The sequence below is a fragment of the Musca domestica genome, unplaced genomic scaffold (genome assembly GCF_030504385.1).
Source record: "Musca domestica strain aabys unplaced genomic scaffold, Musca_domestica.polishedcontigs.V.1.1 4, whole genome shotgun sequence".
Taxonomy (NCBI): domain Eukaryota; kingdom Metazoa; phylum Arthropoda; class Insecta; order Diptera; family Muscidae; genus Musca; species Musca domestica.
The window spans coordinates 19,022,484-19,046,251 of record NW_026712328.1 but is presented as its reverse complement, the minus strand read 5'-3'; the positions used below and the strand labels follow the sequence as shown (position 1 = coordinate 19,046,251).

General features: G+C 35.5%; 3 protein-coding genes across 4 annotated transcripts in view; all 3 read left to right on the top strand.

Annotated features, from left to right (window-relative positions):
* LOC101887830 (uncharacterized) overlaps window positions 1–23,768 on the top strand; it is a 227,799-nt gene that overhangs the window by 119,456 nt on the left and 84,575 nt on the right. The window lies entirely within an intron of this gene.
* The window catches only part of LOC101887659 (syntaxin-1A), a 215,056-nt gene that overhangs the window by 110,071 nt on the left and 81,217 nt on the right, over window positions 1–23,768 (top strand). The gene's annotated exons all lie outside the window — the stretch shown is intronic.
* LOC131804299 (uncharacterized) lies at window positions 12,608–23,281 on the top strand. The gene is made up of 2 exons (XM_059126937.1): window positions 12,608–13,902; window positions 21,662–23,281. The coding sequence occupies exon 2, from the start codon at window positions 21,662–21,664 to the stop codon at window positions 22,694–22,696; it is 1,035 nt and encodes a 344-aa protein (XP_058982920.1). The 5' UTR covers window positions 12,608–13,902; the 3' UTR covers window positions 22,697–23,281.

The following is a 23,768-nucleotide window of genomic DNA, read 5'->3' as shown; positions in this document are numbered from 1 at the left end:
TTGCACCTATTACTTATAAGACGTATGTTATGTTCAAATTAGCCACCTACGATGCCAAATTGAAATTATCTTTCAAGGACAAAGGACTATTGGAATAAAAATGCAAAAATTGAGTCAAGCAATAGCTATTGGCAAGAATTATATTCAATTGGGTTAGATGTGGTCATAGAATTGTTTAGAGACATGAAGTCTTTCTGATTTGTAAAATCATTCATCTACCTCGGCATATGTAGTCTGACTCAAAAAAAGTGAGAATCCCCAACAAAGGATAGTATACTTGATGACACATCTTATACGTCATGGTACACTTATTTAAAAAGTAGCCAGAAAAGATGAATTTTTTTTATTTAAAATCAAAAATAAGTTTTATTAAATTTGTATTTAATATTTACATTGTGCCTTGCCTTGCTTAAATAAAACAAATATTTCCACCCACACACACTCATCTCCTCAACAGTCATTACCAATTAATTTCGCAAATATCTTGTAAGCACAGCTTGCTTCTTCTTCTCCCTGCATTATTTTAAATTTGGAATATTCATAATTCATCGTCTACTTCGCCTCAACAGGGTTTACTTAACAGACAACAAAAAGTTTTAATTTAATGCAAATAAGACAAGGATTCAAGGATGAGAAGCAACTACCATGTCCCACAGCTCAGGCTAAAAGCCATACAAGGTGCCAGAAAAACTTTACAGATATTTCATGCCCTCCTTCAGATCATTAGCGCCATGTTCTTTTCCTCTACACGATGTGGAACAGTGCGAATAGGATGCAGCTAACAATTCATTGGAGTGCAGGCAATATTTCATTTCACAGTCTAATTAAGAACTGGTGGAGGAAGGATGGAAGATGGTACACGAGCGCACTCACACACACAAACACTTGCATCCATTTTGTTGAGAGTTGCTACCACTTGCCCTCAACAAGTTTTTTAGTTTTTTTTCTTCTGAGATTTTTTTTTGTTTTACGCCTCGTCTCAAAGGCAAATAATAGCAAAAAATTTGCTTAGCAACTTCATGGCATGGCATTTGGATGCAGTTTTTGTTAATTAAGATGGAGTGCAAGGAGCTGTAAAAGAAACGAGCACGAAAACCTGTAGATGTTTAATTTGTTTAGAGGGCAAACCAGGGATTTTTTTGAAAATCGTTTGTAGTTTCTGTTCTACGGTAAAAGCGATGCGAAAGGGATAAAAGTTCCCACAGTTATACGAAAAAAATTTGAAAGCGTGGGATACTATGCAAATCAAACAGCCTTTCACGAAGTAGAAACTATTCTTAAGAGGGCAAAATTGTATTTAAGGTTTGATGACATAAGCAAAACATGTATTGTTTTTTTTTTTTTTTTTTTTTTTTTTTTGCAAAACTGTACCCACTATTTAAACAATTTGACATATCCCACTGATATTTTAATCCAAAGCTATGCATGCGTATTTTTATACCCATATGGCTAGAGAAGGTAGATATCAATTGATACGGTCAAAAAGGCTTTAGACCCTAGGTCCAAAGAGCCAAATCCACCTCAGAACATTTGCAGTCGATTAAGGCGAGATGTTCGTCCGTCTGTCTCTCCGTCAGGAGTAGACGATAACTCTCGAAGGGAGTGTCCTATGTGGTCCATACTTGGTACATCGTAATATTATTGTCAAACTTTGATTAGGCTCGGAGATGGGAAATAAAGGTCAACTTTTCCAAAGAAAAATTATTTACCCCATAGAAAGTGGAAGGATCATTAGATTTTGTAGAAACTTTGCAAATATAATTTCGTCGGTGCTAGGTCAGGTATACGCCAACAAGTACCTCCCCCACAAAGAGTCAATTTCGAATATTTCTAACTCCTGTAAAATGTTAAATAAGAGCCCGATAAATTTCGCACCTCCCAATATTTCTACCAACACAAGGTTATTGGACCACTTCTTGTACCACCCCCACAAAGGGTCGAAATTTGTTGTAATTATAACTCCTATAAAATGAGATATAAGAGTGCGATTATCTTCAAAATTCACACATCCTAATATTACCGTCAGTGCTAGGTTAGATGAGGAAATGGACAATATTGACCCACTCTATCAAGTACCTCCCCCACAAGGGACAAAATGCTCGGAATAATTAAAAATCTTATAAAATGTAAAATAAGGGTTTTTGTTAACACAAAATCTGGTGTGATGTTGCGATATATCGGCTAACTCCTTTTGGTACCTCCTACATAACGGGTCAAAATTTTGTGTATTCATGGAGCTCATAAAACGCTCATAATTATATCTCTCATTAAATGCGAAAGCATATATCTTTACTTTATCTCTCAACCAGAGATGTTCTTCCCACTTCTTCTGGTGCGCTCATAACTCTAGACTGAAGGTATACATCTGTCGGCATAACCGACTGCTCCTTTTTTGATTGTTTTTTTTTCTGGTTTCGTAACTACGTTGAATGCTAATACAACATTATTTTTTTATATCATCTACAGAACACGAAGGATATCTAAAGCTATTTATTCGATTTATTAATTCTGGAAACAATCGCTGTGAAGTTAAAAATAATACATGATTTGTCATCGTAAACTTATGGTTATTCTTGCCCTAACATTAAATGGTAAAAAGTGTATAAAAAGCAGCATGTGTTCCACTATTCTGATTTTGGATCTGACTCTAAATTGAACAAGTAAGCAAAGGCTATAGTCGTGCGGGGCCGACCATGTGATACCCTACAACACTACAATATGTTAGAAGCCCCGTTATGTCCAAATCCATTTTGGAAGATTTCGCTTTTGAAATTATGTCACGGAGCACTGCACAGATATTATCCTTAGCATTTTGACCGGGGACATTTGTCCAATATTTGAACTCATAAATACTTTGCGATCATCTCCAATTGCCAGAGGCCCCTCTGTATCTCCAATTTTAGACTCATCTATATGATTTACTTGTCTACGATTGGCTATATTCGTCAACGAAATCAGCATAAAAAGGCAGAAGTTCGCCTTTTGTGTATTTCGGATATCATCTGTAAGCAATGTTGGTATTTTTTCACACGAAAGTCTACCCGTTGTCCTAAACACTAACTTCATGCCAGATTTCGTGTCCTTTGGTTTCTACTTGTGGCCTTTATAACGGCTGAAAAATCCGGAACATGTTTAGTTGTTGGTCTATTTCAATACCTAAATATATGGCGGACATATTTAAAAAAATTGGCCTAGCCCTTCTAAGCCTAACCCTACCCCTATTAAAATTTTCATGAGGATCGGACGATAATTGCAATATGAATATAATAACCCCAACATGTGTTGTAAGGTGAAAAAATATTACAAAATAGTATACATTTTATATTTCAAGTCAAAATGAAAAAATCGCATGCAATAAAAAGTATGAAAAAATAAAAAATGTCACAAAATACTACAAAACCTATATTAACATCATTATTGGCACCTTTTTATGCGATATTTTTAGATTTTATACTTTTATGCCAAGAGGACATTCTGAATTGACACAATTTGTCAAAATCTGTCCAGCCATTCTTGAGATATAAGCATTCTAAATAACATCCCCTTCCTTTGTAAATACACATTGTATATATTTCGCTATATAGAACCGATATATTTACTATCGGCATATACGTAACGGTCAGAATTGACCTGTTTGTCTGTTTGAGATTTCGCAGGGATTAAGAATATTGGCGGTTTAATAGAAAATTTGACTTTTATTTCACACAAATGTTGTGGCCTATTTCACCCACTAAATATTACCCGATGACCATCAAAATTGGAAGGGTTCTGCCCAGCCCTAAGCTCTAGCCCCATGCTAACTTCCGCTTTGATTGGTTTATAATTGCGACCTGTAGAGCAACTTCAAAATCAGGATTTTTTTCAGTTTTTGGTCCATTTCAACCCCTAAATATTATGCGATTATCTCCAAAAGAAATAGGGTTCTATTCTGACCCTAGCCCCACTTCCATTCTAAAGATCGGGCTATAATTGCGACCTGTAGAGCGATTACAAATTAACATGGACAGACGGACAGACGGACGGACGGACATACATAGCTAGATCGACTCAGCTCGGCGAGCTAGGAAGATCCATATATACTTTCCTATGTGGGAAATCAATATTTCGTGGTGTTACATAATTTTTGGCCCAATCAAACTTATAATACCCCCAACACAAAGTGTTGTAGGGTATAAAAATCAGGTCCGTATTTCGTTTAATTCGTTTTTTTTTTTCTATTAGAAAAATGTTTCAATTTTAATATACTTTTCTAATATGGTTGAATATCCATTAATTATTTCGCTCTAAAAAACAAAGCATTCACAAAAAAAAACAAGTAAGCAAAGGCTACAGTCGAGCGGGGCCGACCGTTGAATACCCTACAACACTATAATATACGATACAATTTATATAAGGGTAAGGTTAGAAAATCAATATTTTAATCTTTAGAGAGATATTTTTATGCGATTTTTTAGACGTTTTTTCTTTCCTGCCAAGAGGCCATTCGAAATTAATGAGAACTATCGAAATCAGTTCAGCCGTTCTCGACATATAAGAGATTTTTCAAGCATATCTTCTTTGATAGACATATATGTCGCACATATTTTGCTATATATTCGATTTGTTGGATCTTAACGTCAATGTAAAGATCAGAAGTAACCTTGTCATGGCTTTGTGATTTCGCAGGGATTTAAAATATTCGCTGCTTAATGAAAAATTTTGAATTTTTGTCAACAAAAAAGATATGGTCTATTTTAGCCGCTAAATATTATCCGATGACCACCCAAATTGGTAGGCTTCTTCCCCGCCCTAAACTCTAGCTACATGCGAAATTCCGCATCGATTGGTCTATAATTGCGACCTGTATAGCTACTGCAAAATCCGACATTTTTTCAGTATTTGGTCCATTTCAACCCCTAAACATTTGGCGATCATCTCCAAAAGAAATAGGGTTCTATTCTGACCTTAACCCCACCTACATTTTAAATTTCGTGAAGCTCGGGCCATAATTGCGACCTGTAGAGTGATTACAAATTAACATGGACAGACGGACGGACGGACATACATAGCTAGATCGACTCAGCTCGGCGAGCTAGGAAGATCCATATATACTTTCCTATATGGGAAACCAATATTTCGAGGTGTTACATAAATTCTGGCCCAATCAAACTTATAATACCCCCAACACATAGTGTTGTAGAGTATAAAAACAGAATACAAGTCAAAAGTTATTCAACACACACTTGTAAGGTGGCAATGGAAAATGAAACGCAGAACTTAAACATTGAAACACAGCTACTCTTCACGAATTCTCCTCTTTTCGTTTCTTTATGGGTTTTCAGTTTCAAAGGAAACAAAGAATATATTTGTTTTTCATCCATTGCCTAACGACGATTCCTTATATATTTTGTTTGTTTTGTTTCGTTTCGTAAGTTTTGTGTTCTTTTTCGGCATTTGCTTTATTGTTGTTGTTTCTGGTTGCCTATTCTGGTTTTCTTGCGATATTTTACATTGGTATTGTTGTTGAGTAATATTTGCCTATGTAAAAGTTTATCCATACTGCTAGTTTTGTCATTGATAATGCTTTTGGAAATGGAACTAGTTGGAGCGTCACTAATATATTTAGTGCATGGAGTTTCTTTAACACTTTTTTTAATGATACTACTCTCATTTTGTTATTATTTAATTTTATGGGCTTAGATATTAACAAAATAAACATAAAATACTGTTGCCATTACTTCCTAGAAATTTAAAGGTTAATATTCCATTGGTTTTTACTATTAATATGACTTACGATTTTTGACTGGTTAATAACGTACAGTCGAAAAGGATAAAAGTGGATGTTAAAATTTTGCCAATTCAATTTTTGAGAAATTTGTTCCAGAAAGTTAGAAACTTCTAAAAATATTTATAATATTGTTTTATACATTGTTATAAACGCCATGTATACTTCAAATTCAACAACGTTATTAAACAACTTTTTTTGAATGGTGCATACTTTTAGGTGCTAAATATGTATGATGTAGTAGAATTATTATTATTATTATATTATTATTGTTATTAACTACTAACACAGGATAATTAGATGGAATTAACATGTATTAAAGCAGAATTTAAGCATTAAGTTTTTTTGTTTACTTTTTTATAATTGGCCGATGGGTATCAACAAATAATAAAACTAATTTTTTTTAAATTTGTCGTAGAATGCTATGAAACTTGCAATAATATCTCCGATATTATCGTATATCTTGTAATGAACGGCCTCTATTCGTCAATTCCAATAACAGTCTTCAACGACTTTTTATGAGTGGTGCATACTTTTAGGAACCAAATAGAAAGCAGCAATAGAATTGTTCTTCAGAACTCATCCCCGATAGTATTTACAGCTAAGCACACAGAATTTTAACCAAATACTATAACCTTTATTTTCATGAAATTCACAGGATATATGTCTATAACTATAAATATATAGTCGTAAATGGACTAGATTAAAACCAGGGCCAGAAAATGACCCTCATTTGTATAACTTTATAATATGTATATAATATGGAAACTATTGTCACTTCGAATTCACTAAAAACTTAGCATTTATGTGCAGAAATGTACATATTTATTATATCCACTTGGTACATATTGTTTGCCTTACTCTATTTATTTGTTGTTGTTGTTTACGCATTTGATTTATGCACAAAATGTGCGTTGAACCGTAAAAAGGCATAACAGCAAAAACCAAATACTCACTCACACATACATAAGTGTGTATGCGTATGACTAAGGTTTTTTTTGTACATTTACAACAGTCATGGTCGCATGTACATATCCCTATGTTGTATAGAATACCGAATATTTCGAACGTGTTGCATGTTTGGCTTGCTAATTTTATATTTGCATAGCTTCCTAAACATTCATATTAGTAAAAATGGAAAACAACAACCGAAATCCTCTACTTTTCCTGCAGACCGTCGACTTTTTTGGGTGTGGTACAATGGAAATTGTTAAAGCGCCGAAGTGGTAGGATTAAGGGACTTTCTGGAACAAAAGAGGGCCCTTTTAAAAGAACTTAAGTATGTGGCAATATGGGTATATATAACGTATATAACGTCCAAAACGAGTCTCATCGATATTACGATTTTAGAGCTTAGGTTTATTTGGACGAAATTCATTTAAGGACATTTGGAATCGATCTAGCGGTGACCCTCCGTCTCTCTGACTGGCTGGAACGCACGATAATTGCGTTAAAACTTGGCATATCGCAATATTGTTATTAAACTTAGATCAAGTTCGATGATGAGCAACATAAAAACTCATAAAAATCTTCAAATTTCGCACATCTTAATATTTATGCCAATTCTAGATCTGGTATGAAGATAGGATTGGCCCCAACAAAGTTTCAACACGAATTTATTCATTTCATTTTTACCTTTTTTTGTTTAATTTTATTGAATGAAAGCAAAATGTCGGAAAAAGCATCAAATTTTAGAATAAGTTTAGATTTGTTCGAATTGGTCACCTTTAGCACGAATTATAGCCTTCGAACGGCCAATGAAACCGTCACACGCTGCCCGAATGTTGCTCTGCGGTATTTTGGGCCTTTCCCGACGAAGCGCTTGCTTGAGGTGATCGACCCCCTCCAGAATATTTTTGCGATAATATTCGGCATTTATTCTGATGCCACGGTCGAGCGGAGAGCGACCATCGGCTGTTATGGCGGCCCAATATTGGTCCACTCCATCAAGTACCTCCCCACAAAGAATCATAATTTTGAATAATTATAACTCTTATAAAATGTGATGTAAGAGTCTGATTGTCTTCCACTTCTTCTGGTACCTCCTCCACAAAGGGTCAAAATTTTGAATATCTTCGAAGCTCATAAAACACGAAATTCAAACACATCCGATTCCATTCAGACTTGGTACATCTCAATATTTTCATGAGCACATGTTCTATTATAAAGATGGTAGACATCAAACCATTTGTTCTGGTACCTCCCCCATACATTGGGTTCAAGATTCTGAAAAACATAACACTCAAAGAAAGCGAAATAGGCATCAAACTTTCTTCAAATGTCACACATACAAATATTTTTTGCTAACACAAAATCTGTTGTGAAGACGAAGTATATCTGCAAACCCCTTCTGGAACCTCACCCACAAAGGGTCATAATTTTCAATATTTTTATCTATCATAACTTGCGAAACATGTCAGCGATTCTTTACAACTTTTTGTATCCAAATAATTCTCTCAACTAGAAACTTGAGATGAGTATGGAATTTATGATTTCGCATTAAATTGGATATAAATGATCGATTTTTTTTTTTTTTGCAATTTTGCCCATACCAATATTTTTATCTGTATTAGGTGAAGTATCCCAACATACCAAAATGGCTTGAGAATAATATTACAATAAGCTTATGAACATAAGCCTTAAGCTTGAGAAAATCTTGAGAAAACATTGAAAAATGTTTGTGTAACAAGTATAGAATAATCGAAACGGAACCCTTATTTATAAGCTTATACTTGAAATTGTAGAATAAGCTTACAAAAATAATATTATAATAAGCTTATTTTTGTAATAGTATATAATATTATTATTTTTTTAATTTTTAATCATTTTTCACATTTTTTTCTTGATGGACATCCCAGTAGTCACTGCCTCATGTGGCCTTGATACCCTGACGCTTTCTTCTCCCTTATTTGAACTTCTGCATCTCTTCCACTAAGACTACATATCTATTGAATTCCTTCAACTTTTTTGATGCTTCCAATCTGAAATGGGATTGGAATAATTTATGTGAAAGATTCCCGGATTTATTATTCATGCATACCTTAAGGGTTCGGTCCAGAAATGGGTCCTAAATTCGCGTGATTTTGTTTTCTGCCAAAGAAAATAATTTCTTGCTGACAATTTTCACAAGAAATCAAAACTAATTTGTCAACAAAGGACAGATTTGAGAAATGTTTGTGGAACATAAGTGTTTCTCAAGCATTGTTGAAAAATTATATTTTTATAATATTGTTCTCATGTTCTCATTTTTGGTATGTTGGGATGAAAATGGAATACCTCGGTCGACTATATTCACATTTTCAAAAAATTATCACATATCTCATGTAAAGCGAAAGAAGTAACCAAAATAGTCCAAATCTGGCACGTCTAAATGTTTATATAATATTTATTTAGATCCCATACAAAATGGACAATATTGGTCCATTCCTTTGGAACACACTCCATATCTGGGTAGAATAAGTTTTATGAAAATAACATTCAAAAATTATGGACTAAAAGTGAAATTTATGCCTTTGCTCTTTTGCGGTTAATTTAATACGTAACAAATTCGAGTTTAAATCCTTTATAATTTATTTTTTTTTTTTAATGAAATTGTATTGTCAGTCTCTGAGCATGAATATGCATCTTAAAAATAGCATTAAGTGATGAAAAAAAATCTCTCACATTATTTAAGTCGAAATCTCTCGAACCTTATTCCAACCCTGTCCCTTTTTGAATTCGTTAGAGAATTTTGTATGTGTTTTGTTTTCTGTTTTTATGCCACCTCCCCCAATTTGAGTGATGTAATATGCACACCAACGTTCTATATTCTCTTCGTGTTTGCATTTATGCCTCATCGTAGTTTTTTTCTGTTTGTGGCCTTTTGCCTTAGTCCGATTTGATTATTTAGTGCGTAACACTAACGCATTAATATGTTTTGGTTTTCTCATTGCTATGGTTGGCGCATACAAATGGCAACAACAAAAATAACAAATGACGCTCCCGCTAAGTGAAGCTTATATTGAAGCACAGTGTTTTAAATACAAATCAAACTGCAATAAAAATTAAACAAAAACAAGTAAGCAAAGGCTAAGGTCGTGCGGGCCCGACCATGTTATACCCTATGATATGATATGATGTCATAAAGCCCTACCCTTAGCACTCCGGGATATTTACGCACTCCGTCGTGTTGTTAGGTATTCAATTTGGTTTTTAATAGTCACCTGTAAAGCGACTGCAAAATCAGGAAAATTTAATTTTTTTGGGTAGATTTTAACCCCTAAATGCACATCTTCAAACGCTATAGGATTTAATTTTTGCTTTTAGGTATTCAAAACAATTCCACACGAAAGTTGTGGTTCATTTTACAGCTAACAATAATCCAATGGTCATCCAAAATGCTAGACTTCTTCCCTGTACACTACCCTCTTCTCATTCAAAATCCGTGTCGATTGGTTTTTAATTGAAACCTGTAGAGCGACTGTAAAATCAGGAAAATGTTAATTTTTTGGTCCATTTGAACCCCTAAATGAACATCTTCAAACACACTGGGATTTAATTCTGACCCTAATCCTAACCCCATGCAAAATTTCGTGAGCATGGTACGATAATTGCGACCTGTATATAATACCTTCAACTCATAGTGTTGCAAGGTGTAGAAAATATTTAGAAAATGTATAATTCAATATTCTAAGTCAAATTAATACAAGTAAGCAAAGACTATAGTCGCGAGGGGCCGACCATGTGATACCCTACAACACCACAACATGTTAGAAGCACCCTTATGTCCAAATCCATTTGGGAAGATTTCGCTTTTGATATTTTGACCCGGGACATTTGTCCACTATTTACGCTCTCCGTCGTGCTGTTAGTTGTTGTGATCCATTTTACAGCTAAATATAATCCTATGGTCATGCAAGATGCTAGAATTCTTCCCCGTTCTTAACTCTCTTCTCAGGCGTGTCGATTGGTTTCAATTGTGTGATCAGAAATTTTTTTCTGTTTTTGGTTCATTGAAACCCTAACTATTTTAAGACCATCTCCAAAAAGCAAAAGGCCCATCTGTATCTCCAATTTTAGACTCATCTATATGATTTGCTTGTCTACGATATTTGACGATATTTGAAGTAATGTTGGTATTTTTTTCACACAAAAATATTGGTCCTAAACTCTAACTTCGTGCGAGATTTCGTGTCGTTTGGTATCTATTTATGACCTTTATAACGGCTGCAAAATCAGGAACATTTTTAGTTGCTGGTCCATTTCAACCCCTAAATATATTGTGGGCATCTTTGAAAACAATAGGCCTAGCCCTTCTGAGCCTAACCCTATCCTTATACAAATTTTCGTGAGGATCGGGCGATAATTACAATCTGTATATAATAACCCCAACCTGTGTTGTAAGGTGAACAAATTTTACAAAATATACATTTCAATATTATAAGTCAAATTGAAAAATATGCCACACAAATACTACAAAATCTATTAACATCATTATTGGCATCTTTTTGTGCGATTTTTTATTATCTGTCCAGCCATTCTTGAGATATTAGCATTCCAGCTAACATACCTTTCCTTTGTATATACATTGCATATATTTCGCTATATATCCGATATATTTAGTATCGGCGTCTATGTAACTGTCAGAATTGACCAGTTCGTCTATTTGTGATTTCGCCGGGATTAAAAATATTCGCGGTTTAATGGAAAATTTGACTTTTATTTAACACAAATGTCATGGCCTTTTTCACCCACTAAATATTACCCGATGACCACCAAAATTGGAAGACTTCTGCCCAGTCTGAAGCTGTAGCCCCATGCTAACTTTCGCTTCGATTGGTCTATAATTGTGACCTGTAGAGCAACTGCAAAATCAGGAAATTTTTCAGTTTTTGGTCCATTTCAACCCCTAAATATTACGCGATCATCTCCAAAGGAAATAGTGTTCTATTCTAACATTAACCCCACTTACATTTTAAATTTCGTCAAGATCGGGTCATAATTGCGACCTGTAGAGTGATTACAAATTAACATGGACAGTCGGACGGACGGACATACATAGCTAGATCGACTCAGATCGGCGAGATAGGAAGATCCATATATACTTTCCTATGTGGGAAATCAATATTTCGAGGTGTTACATAATTTTTGGCCCAATCAAACTTATAATACCCCCAACACAAAGTGTTGTAGGGTATAAAAATCGCATGCGATAACAAATATGACAAAAATTGAAAAAATTTAACAAAAAAATATTCGGTTTTTTATTGTCATATATTTACGCGATTTTCTTAGATATTATCATTTTCTGCCAAGAAACCATTCTGAATTGAAGAGAATTGTGCAAATCTATCCAGCGATTCTTGACTTATAAGAAGCATAACTAAGAGCTATTAACATCGCTGTAATGATTAGAAGTGACCTTTTAATGTATTTGTAATTTGACCAGGATTAAAAATATTCGCGGTCTAGTGGAATTTTTTATATTTTTTTGACAAAAAAGTATGGTTAATTTTACCCGCTAAATATTGTCCGATTACCATCCAAGTTTCCTAGCTTCTTTCCAGCCCTCAACTCTAACTACATGCAAATTTCCGCGTCGATAGATCTATAATTGCGACCTGTAGATCAACTGCAAAATCAGCAAATTTTTTAGTTGTTGGTCCATTCCAACCCCTTAATATTATGCGATCATCTCAAAAAGCAATAGGCTTATATTCTGACCATAACCCCACAATAAAAAATTTCGTGAGGATTGAGTTATAACTTCGACCTGTTGCGTGATTACAAATTAACATACATACATTGCTAGGTCGACTCAGCTCGGCGAGATAGGAAGATCCATATATACTTTCCTAAGTGGAAACCCCTTCACGGTCTGTATGGTCAGTGACCATACTTTTGGTCGCTACTGTGCGTTTGAATTTTAAATTTTTCGGCTAGCGGTACACAATATGTACATTGGTGCATATTAACAAATACATGCATACGTGCTGCCGCTAGCCAAGCACTTTCCAATAAATCCTGGAATATTCAACAGCTCTGGCAGCCCAAAGCCAGAATATTCCCGGTCAGTTCGTCAACCATCTTTAGAGCGACAACATAAAAATCATCGAGTGCCCCGTGAAGCGACAAGTGCCCGCGAAAATCATCGACAAGTGCCCAGTGAAGAAAGAAGTGACATTTTAGTTTATTTTTTAAAATTACATTACACAACATTACATTATAAAAAAAAACAACATTAACATTGTACAAACACCAAACAAATTGAATTACAAAATTGTACATAATTAACATAAAATAAATTCTAAATTAGACAAATCAATTTACAACAAACAAAAATTATACATTAAACGAATGAAACAATTGTACATACACACAAACAACAAAGAATTGAATACCAATAAAACAACACATGAAATAAAATTACAATTAAATATCCAATAAATTATACAAAAAGGTTAAAGGTAAAGTCAAAAACATTTGGTCCTTGACGAGCCAGATTGTGTTTTTTAATAAATAAATTAAAAAAAGTGCAAGTGAAGTGAAATTAAAATACAATATAAAAATTTCATAATAAGTGAACTGACTCATAAGTGAACGGTACTCATAAGTGAACAATAAAAATTGAACAACAAAAAGAAACCAAAGCAAACAGTGAGTGAACAATAAATCAAAAAATGAAAATACATTCAACAAAAGTGTTATAACAAAAAACAAAGTGGAAAAAAAAAGACATCCAAAAAAGAACAAAAAATAAGTGTTTCAACAAAACAGTAGACCCTGGCAAAACACACACACATGCATACGAATACAGAACAGTGATCAGTGGAAAGCAATAGTGATAAAGCAACAATGTACGAATGAGAGACCAGTGGAAAAATTAAAAAGAAAAAAAAAATAAACCACAGTGGGTCCAAACAGAAAAAATATATAAAATTTATTAATTTTATAATTAAAAAATAATAATAAAAATAGTGAATAATAAATTTATTATATCCACAGAAAAATAACAAGCAGCAAGCAAAACGACAATTAAAAAGACACAACGGTTCGGGTATAACAAACAAAAACCAACAAAACAACCCAGACTCAACAGAAGGAAGAAGAAGAACCGAGGGGTAACACAACACATTCCCAACTTTACAAAGAGAGGCAAAGTGAGTACGAATGACATTTTTTTGTGCTTTTGAGCGTGAAATCGAGAAAGGATTGCAGTGTGCGGCTAAATTTGACACCGACACTGTGCCTTTAGATGATAGAAACGCTGTTTTCTACATATAATTTGACACCCATTGACACAATTGACCCAAACTCAGCGTTATTTGGGATCTTGGACTGATGTTGACCCTTTATTTAGACCTGGGGAATACACAAATACGTCCTTATTTACACATACACACAAACATCTAGATTTCTCTCAAAAAATAGTTGGAAATTGTGGAAAATAGTTTCCAAATTATGGAAACTAACCCGTAAATTGTTAAATTGAGAACATTTTATGGAAAATTTGGAATTTCTCTCCGTCGTTTTGTGGAAAGCTGGAAAGTTAAGACTCTCTTTTGAAACTTATTTGTCTGTCCGTTTACAGTGGGACCTTTGACAAATCAACACACCCTTATTAAATATAAAATTTTGGGGCCATTTTGAAAAAAAAACTTATTTATTTACATGTTTTGGAAAAATCAATGCTTGTTTTTGGAAACTTGCCCTCTCGTTTTGTGAAATAATCCATTTACATTTAACTTGCGATCTTTGGAAACCAATTTTGGCGCAAATTATGGCGTCATAATTGCGGTACAACAACATAGAAAAATTATCAGACATTTTGCTAAATATTTTACATACCAAAAACAACACGAAATCTACGTGGAATATTATGGCGCAATTTTTTGGCGTCATAATTTACCAATACAAATAACCTTGCTATCGTACATATTTTGTGTGGAAATTTTCTTTTGAAAAATTGCTGGTTACCCCCTGACACATACATACATCCACAAGAAATATTTTGCATCAACACAGACACATCGGAATATCACTAAATAATTATAAACGCCATTTTGAGAAAAAGTTATTTTGGGAATTCTTGGAAATAAGACCTGTCTTTTAAACATACAAGAAGTTATCATAAACTTCTTTTGGCGGAAAAGCACCAACATTTTTAAGGTTAACTAACCTTAAAAATTGCAAAGTCAAATTTTTTAATCTTACATATGAACATAATTACTTATGAGGCTGTGAATACATCGTCTTATCTTTTCTGGTATTTTTTCTCAAAATTTTTTGAAAAAAAAAAAAAAAAATCCATATCACTTTTAAATCATACATTTCATCTTGGGGTACATAGAAAAATTTCTGGAGAGACACTTTTACATTTATGTATATTTTTTTTGGATTTTCGACAAAATTATCTACTTTTTGGAATTTTGATTGAATGAACAAATTTGAAAACTTAAGATACGATTTCTGACTCAACAGTTTTTACGAATAAGTCATTTTTGTCGAAGTCTCAAAAAATATATTTTTTAAACAATTTTTTAAATATTTTTGGAAACGTTTTGGAATTTTTATTCTGGTGAACGGCTGGCACTTGACCCAAAAATATTTGCTGATTCTCTATAATATTCTAAAAAATCGGTGCTGCGATAATCTAATCTGCGACCCACAATATTTCTTTTTATGAAAGAAAAAAAATGTATCTAAAATTTTAAACAATTTGGAAACCTATTTGCCGCATAAATTACTAAATATATCACAATTCTGTGGAATTACAATTTTTGAAGAAACTTGGAAGAAGAAATTGCCAAAAAAATTATTTATCCAAATCTAGCGTTTATAGAGTATTTGTTGACTCAGACAAATATTCAAAAGTTTTTTATATTTGGATAATTTACAATTGAATTTGCTAAAAAAGTGAACCCTCGCTTGCAAAAAAATAAATTTTTTGACCCAAATTTTTTTTATTGGCAAACATTTTGCTGGGAAACTCCAATACTTGTAAATCCTTTTTGGTTAACCCTTTTATTAAAAAATTTTGTTTCTACACAAAATAAAATCTTCCTAGAATTGGAATTCAGCGATTTTATTGTAAATTTTTTGATTTTTCTCTTTGAAAATGGGTACTTTTTCGTGGCAACCCAGCACACATTTTTTCTGCGATTATTTTTTGAAAAATTTTAAATAGTAAAAACGGATATTTTGTTTGAATCTGGCCATTATATCGTCGATTTGACTGACCCTTCTACGCAATACTTGCTATTTTCAGAAATAATAATATAAATGCTTATTGATTTGCCGAACTTGGATTCTCAATTTATTTTGTCGAAATTTTTAATATTCTTCTGACCTCTTGAAACGTATTTGCTAGCAAGTATTGTAAAATTTCCGCATTCGAAAGCGCGATTCCCCATTAAAAATCACTTGTCGTTAAAATTATATTTGGAAAGTAACATTCAAGGTTTTGCCAAGAAAAATCATTGATTTGTTTGTATCCAAATACAAGAAAGATCTGTCCTTAATCGGCCAATTTTGTCAAATTCTTGTCATACAAAAATTTGTTCTAAAGTCTGGCCCTTGATACAACAAAGATGTCTAAACTCAACCGTGAGAAATTTGCAAATTGCGTGAATGATCTGAAGGATTACGCATCAATTGTGAGCATCGCAGGCACAGATGACGACATACACACATTGGAGGCATCGAGAGTGGAGCTAAATTCATTTTATGACCAAGTAAAAAAGGCGTATTTAGAATGCCGAGATTTTATTCCAGAGGAAGGAGAAAAGCCGGTTGATAAAAATAAACTGAGGACCCACTACTTAGAGGCAATCGACACTTACAAAAAGGCGATAGGAATAATCAATGGACAAATCCAAAATCTCAAAGAAAATGAAGCAAAGGAAAAACTCAGAATCGAGACCCAATTTTCTCAAAAGGAAACTGAATTTACCCCACCTTCGAGATTACCACCCTGCGACACGGATACTTTCGAAGGAAGTTACAATACTTGGCCAACTTTTCGGGATTTATTTACCGCCATTTACATCCAGAACTCCAAATTGAGCAATGTTGAAAAACTTTTTCATTTGACTCAGAAAACAACTGGTGAAGCTAGAGAAGTTATAAGCCATGTTCCTCTAACAAATGAGGGATTTGAGTTAGCCTGGAGGAATTTAACCGACAGATACGAGAATAAGAGAATGCAGGTGAACGAGCAATTAAAAATACTATTTAATTTACCAAACGTTTCAACTGATTCGAGTTACAGCATACAGAAATTACAGCGAACAGTAAATAGCTGCATTCAAATTTTGGAGACACAAAATGTTGAAGTAGCAGGCTGGGATCCTATATTAATATATCTTTGTTCCAGCAAACTTCCAAGAACTTTTTTAGAAGAATTCGAAAATACTATAGAAGATTGCAAGACTCTACCATCGTGGAAAGCTTTTAACAATTTTTTGACCCACAAATTCAAAACGCTTGAATCAGTAGGGAACATAAAACCAAACTTGTCAAAACCAAATCAGCAGACTCAGAGCAGAAACGATTATACAAAGAAAATGAGATTTACAAGCAGTTTTCAAGCGAATATTAACCAGAAAGCCCAAAATTACAAGGGTAAAAATGCAAACATTCAGCAGCAATCCCAGACTCAGTACCAAAATACGTGCCAAATTTGCAAATCTAATCATTTCATACGAGATTGTCCACAATTTATCGCTAAAAACGTAAATGACCGGATTCATGTGGTCAAAATGGCACACCTGTGCTACAATTGTTTATCGTCTAACCATGGCGTGAAAGATTGCAAAAGTCGTTTTGGATGCAGAACATGTAATTTGAAGCACCATACTATGTTACATAAGGGAACTACAACACAAGAGGAAGCACGCCCTAGCACCAGTGCTGCCGCTCTCACAACACTAATACAGTCCACATCAAATGAAGAAACAGCGAATATAACAACTTTGACACTACAGGATGACGGTAAAGTTAATCCTCGTCCAGGAGACACCCTACTTTTTACAGCCATGGTTCAAATCGAAGCGAATGGTCATTATTACGACGCACGAGCTATAATCGACTCTGGATCACAATCTACCTTTGTTACTGAGAAATTAAAGAATCGTTTAAGGTTGCCCACTAAACGAAACCTAGTGCATGTTACAGGAATTAATCGACTCATTTCTGAAACTTCGGCTAAAGCTTGCGTATTTAAATTACGTTCCAGACTTGACCCAAATTTCAAGTTAGAAGTTTGGGCACCTGTTTTGAAATCGCTTCCGTCAAACTTGCCATCATATACCCTTGAAAGAACACAGATGCATGACGCTACGAACTTGGAATTAGCCGACCCGAAGTTCTACATCAGCCAACCAGTTGATCTCCTAATAGGGATGGACATAGGCCCACTCATCTTTACAGTTGGAACACCTATGAAATCGATTGGTACCTTATTAGCTCAAAAAACTGTGTTTGGATGGATAATTGGCGGACCCTTACAGGATGAATCACAAAAGAAGAGACAAATATCACTTTGCAATACTACATCGATGGAAAAAATATTAACACGTTTTTGGGAGGTGGAAGAGACCCCAAAACAGGTTTTGAGATCAGATGAAGACGTATTATGTGAACAAAATTACTTGAAAACTACCAAAAGGAATTCGGAAGGGCGATATATTGTGACCCTCCCATTCAAAAAATGCGAAGAAATTGGAGAATCAAGAAATATTGCTTTAGCCCAATTTTATAGAATGGAAAGAAAGCTTATGAAAAGTCCGGAGATAAAGGAATTATACGATAACACGATCCTTGAATATCTAGAACTCGGGCATATGAGAAAAATATCTTCAAATGACATAAACAAGACTCCAAACTATTATCTGCCACACCACGCAGTCATAAGACCTGAAAAGATTACATCAAAATTACGAGTTGTTTTCAATGCATCGAGTCCAACGTCAAACAAGCGAAGTCTCAATGACAACCTATATGCAGGTCCGGTTTTACAGCAAGATATTGTATTACAAGTACTAAAGTGGAGATTTTTCAGACACGTTTATAATGCTGACGTTACAAAGATGTACAGGCAAATTTTATTGGACCCTAGTCAAACAAAGTTTCAACGAATATTATTCAGAAAATCTTCGTCTGACCCTATACAAGATTATGAATTGTTAACGGTAACATTTGGGGTTAATTGTGCACCTTTCCTGGCTCTTCGAACTCTCATTCAATTAGCTGAAGACATAAAAGACACTTATCCACTAGCATCGAAAGTAATTTTGGAAAACCTTTATGTTGATGACGTCTTAGCGGGAGGTCATTCGATCGAAGAGACCATAAAATCTCGCAAGGAATTAGCAGCTGCTATGGAATCCGCTGGATTTGAGCTAATGAAGTGGACTGCTAATGATCCAAAATTAATAAATGACCTGCCCAAAGAAAAGCTTAGCCCAGTGAATTCTCTGGATATTTCCGATGACGCCTCGACAAAAACACTTGGAATACGTTGGAACATTGCTGGAGACTTTTTCAATTTCACTCCACCCTCAATGGACATTAAAAGAGCTTATACAAAAAGGGAAGTTCTCTCAACAATTGCCAAATTATTCGACCCATGTGGGTGGCTTGCTCCCGTTGTAGTAACCGCCAAACTAGTTATGCAACAAATTTGGCTTGATAAGATAAACTGGGATGACACTCTGAAAACAATGACACTTCTGAACTGGCAAAACTTTGTTAAACATAGCGCAGATATTAAGCATTTAAAAGTCCCAAGGTGGATAAATTACTCCAAAAATAGTGTTGTAGAAATTCATGGATTCTGCGATGCCTCGGAAAAAGCATATGCAGCAGCATTATATATCCGACTACAGAATGAAGACAACGAAATCAAAACGTCATTGCTTACTGCAAAAACAAGAGTTGCTCCAATCAAAAAAATTTCACTTCCCAGATTAGAACTTTGTGGAGCCGTCCTATTGGCGAAGTTAGCATCAACAATATTGAACAATCTCCAGATATCAAACTTTTCGGTTCATTACTGGACAGACTCAACAATCGTGCTGGCTTGGTTGAAAAAACCACCTTGCCATTGGTCAGCCTTTGTGGGAAATCGTACATCTGATATCTTAGAAAATAGTGGAGCCGAACAATGGAATCACGTAGACTCTGAGGATAACCCCGCAGACATTGCCAGTCGCGGATGCCCACCCAGCGAACTTATAAACAACACACTCTGGTGGCATGGACCGCAATGGCTCAAAATTCCTAAAGTTCGTTGGCCAGCACATAAAATTCCCGATGATACTAACTTAGAAGCAAAAACACTAAAAGCACTGACTCTATTCGAAGAAGAAAGTGACCCTCTAAAAAATTACTCATCTTTGACAAGGGTTTACAGATCATATGCATATGCGTTAAGATTTTGGAAAAACACTGGAATAAATAGACGAAATCTTAGAACCTCTTCAATGGAACTCACCGCAGAAGAAATTCAGGATGGTAAACGTGCTTGCATAATTCATACCCAGAAATTCTTTTACGCAGCCGACTATGAATCACTTGAAAGGAAAGTTCGAATATCGTCTTCTAGTCCATTACTGACACTCAATCCTTTTTTGGACTCAAAAGGGATCATGAGATCTAATGGCCGATTAGTACAATCGCCTGCGCTAACTTACAATGAACGGCATCCAATAATACTCCCACACGGAGCTATATTAAGCAAACTATTAGTAGATTTTGCTCACAAGATCACATTGCACGGCGGTAATCAGTTGGTGACCAGATTATTAAGGTCCGAGTTCTGGATATTCGGACTAAAATCGTTGGTTAAACAAACAATACATAATTGCAAAATATGCTTAATTTACAAGAAACGCACACAGAATCAAATAATGGCATCACTACCTCCTGAACGAACTCTCTTGGCAAGACCCTTTATGAATACAGGCGTAGATTTTGCGGGACCCTTCAATATTAAAAGTTATTCTGGCAGAGCATGCTTCATTACGAGAGGTTATGTCTGTTTGTTTGTTTGCTTCGCTACCAAAGCCATTCATTTGGAACCCACAAGTGACTTGTCGACATATGCCTTTCTTGCCGCTTTTTATAGATTTATTAGCCGACGGGGCTGTCCGTCGTGTATCTACTCCGATAACGGGACCAATTTTGTGGGAGCAGTTGATCTGTTAAAGCGGGATCGACTAGCCTTCATGAAAAATATACAAAATAGTACAGTTCAAAACAATTTTCATCAAAATATTAGTTGGAAATTTATCCCGCCTGGCGCTCCGCACATGGGTGGCTTGTGGGAGGCCGGGGTTAAATCCTTTAAAAATCATTTAAGAAAAAGCATGCCAAAAATGAACTTTACTTTCGAAGAATTCACTACAATTTTAACCCGCATAGAGGCATGTCTTAACTCTAGACCCTTGAGTCCAGCTAGCGAAGATCCTAACGATTTGGCGCCTTTAACCCCAGGTCATTTCTTAATCGGTACCGCGATTTTAGCTCCGCCCGAACCCGACGTTTCTGATCAAGATATTAGTCTGGTTAATAGATGGAAAAGGTTAAAAATAATCTCCCAATATTTGTGTAATCGATGGAAGGTTGAATATTTACATGAGCTTCATCGACGTACGAAATGGAAATATCAAAAGGATAACCTTAAAGAAGGTGACTTAGTTGTGATTAAAGACGAACGTTTGGCACCAAATGAGTGGAAACTCGGGAGAATTATCAAGACCCATCAGGGAACAGATCAAAATGTTAGAGTAGTAGACATAAAAACTGCTGGTGGCAACATCAGCCGACCCATAACGAAGGTTGTCAAGTTATTTTCCGACTAATTAGTCGGACCCCTCCTTTCAAAAGAATTAGTACTCCTTCTTCTCTTTTTCACAGATGGCAGCATATTTACCAGTCCAGAATTGGAGAGACGAAGAGAGCCCAAGACGCCCTGAAAGGAGAGAATCCCGTCGCTTAATTGCAGAAAGAAGCCCGCAACGCCCCGACCGCAACCCACATCCACCAGAAGCCCACCCAGCCCGCGAACCAGCACCAGTACCCAATAGAAGCAACCCAGCCCGACACTTCGAACGCCGCCCGAGTCCTGATCGCAGTCACCGTAGCCGTTCTGAAAATAGACCAGCCCCCAGAGCTAGAGGAGCACGGCCAGGCCATTGGCAATACTCCTGCGGACTGTGTCAGCAGGACCATGCTCTGAGCTCGTGCCAGCGGTTTAAAGACCAAACTCCGTATCAGAGATACGAAACCACTGAGCGGCGGGGATACTGTCGAAACTGTCTGGCACGATCGCATTTGGCCCCCGATTGTCCATGCATTACGGGTTGCCGACGATGCGATTATCGACACCACACCATGCTACATGGGGCGCCACAACTCGAGGATAGCCTACAGCCCGCTCAAATAAACGAGCCGCCTTTTTCGTGGGATCTCGTCTTTGTACCCACTGTCATGCTGCGAGTTACCACCGAAGATATAGACACCCACTATACGATACGGGCGTTGCTGAGTAAGTCAGCTGTAATGTCCCGCATAGGGTACTCTACCTTCCAACGGATGGGTCTGAGGTCATTTTTATACCAAGATCGTCGATTTACGACCTTCAAAATAATGAGCCGGCGATCTAATTCAACATGGGCGCTGAAGGTCAATGCTCTTGTGACAGATGAGCTGCCGAGACGAATTTATTCAGACCCCATACTAGATGACCCAACCTCATATTTTACAGAGCAAGCACTTGCGGACCCAGACCCTAGAAGCAATGTACCCATAGACTTGGAATTAGGCGCAGACACGTATTCTGCCATAAGAAAAGATGGATGTACCGCGGCTGGAGTGGGTGATGTTCAGGCGTACAACACTAACCTGGGATATGTCTTCGCTGGACCAATTAGGAACATGCCATCGATGTGAAAAGACGCATATTAGCACGGAGTCATGGGGGCGGAGAATGTATGGTCAGTGACCATACTTTTGGTCGCTACTGTGCGTTTGAATTTTAAATTTTTCGGCTAGCGGTACACAATATGTACATTGGTGCATATTAACAAATACATGCATACGTGCTGCCGCTAGCCAAGCACTTTCCAATAAATCCTGGAATATTCAACAGCTCTGGCAGCCCAAAGCCAGAATATTCCCGGTCAGTTCGTCAACCATCTTTAGAGCGACAACATAAAAATCATCGAGTGCCCCGTGAAGCGACAAGTGCCCGCGAAAATCATCGACAAGTGCCCAGTGAAGAAAGAAGTGACATTTTAGTTTATTTTTTAAAATTACATTACACAACATTACATTATAAAAAAAAACAACATTAACATTGTACAAACACCAAACAAATTGAATTACAAAATTGTACATAATTAACATAAAATAAATTCTAAATTAGACAAATCAATTTACAACAAACAAAAATTATACATTAAACGAATGAAACAATTGTACATACACACAAACAACAAAGAATTGAATACCAATAAAACAACACATGAAATAAAATTACAATTAAATATCCAATAAATTATACAAAAAGGTTAAAGGTAAAGTCAAAAACACGGTCATTTGAAAAAAGTATTTGAAGACTGGTATTAACGAATATGTGCGCTCCAATTGAAATGAGGGAAAACATTTTCTTTAGTTATTCCTCAAATAACTTTTGGTCTCAATAACGTCTTTCTGACTTTTTTGCTGTTGCTTAGATAATATTTGCTACAAATTAATTTGTACACAAATTGTTTTTAACACCAAAAACAACAAAGGCCACCAACAAAATAAAAACCTCTCAAAGTTGTTTGTTATCTTTTATTCTGTTGGCTTAATTAACCTTTGTGTTTTTGTTGTATTTTATAAAACAAATTTTGCGGACCTAAGTTTTTTTTGTGATTGTCATTGGTAAGAGTTTTGACTTTGTGGGGTTAAATGTTTTGCATTTTTCGTTGTTGTTGTTGCTACGTGTGTAAGGCGTACATATATATTTTTGTTTCTA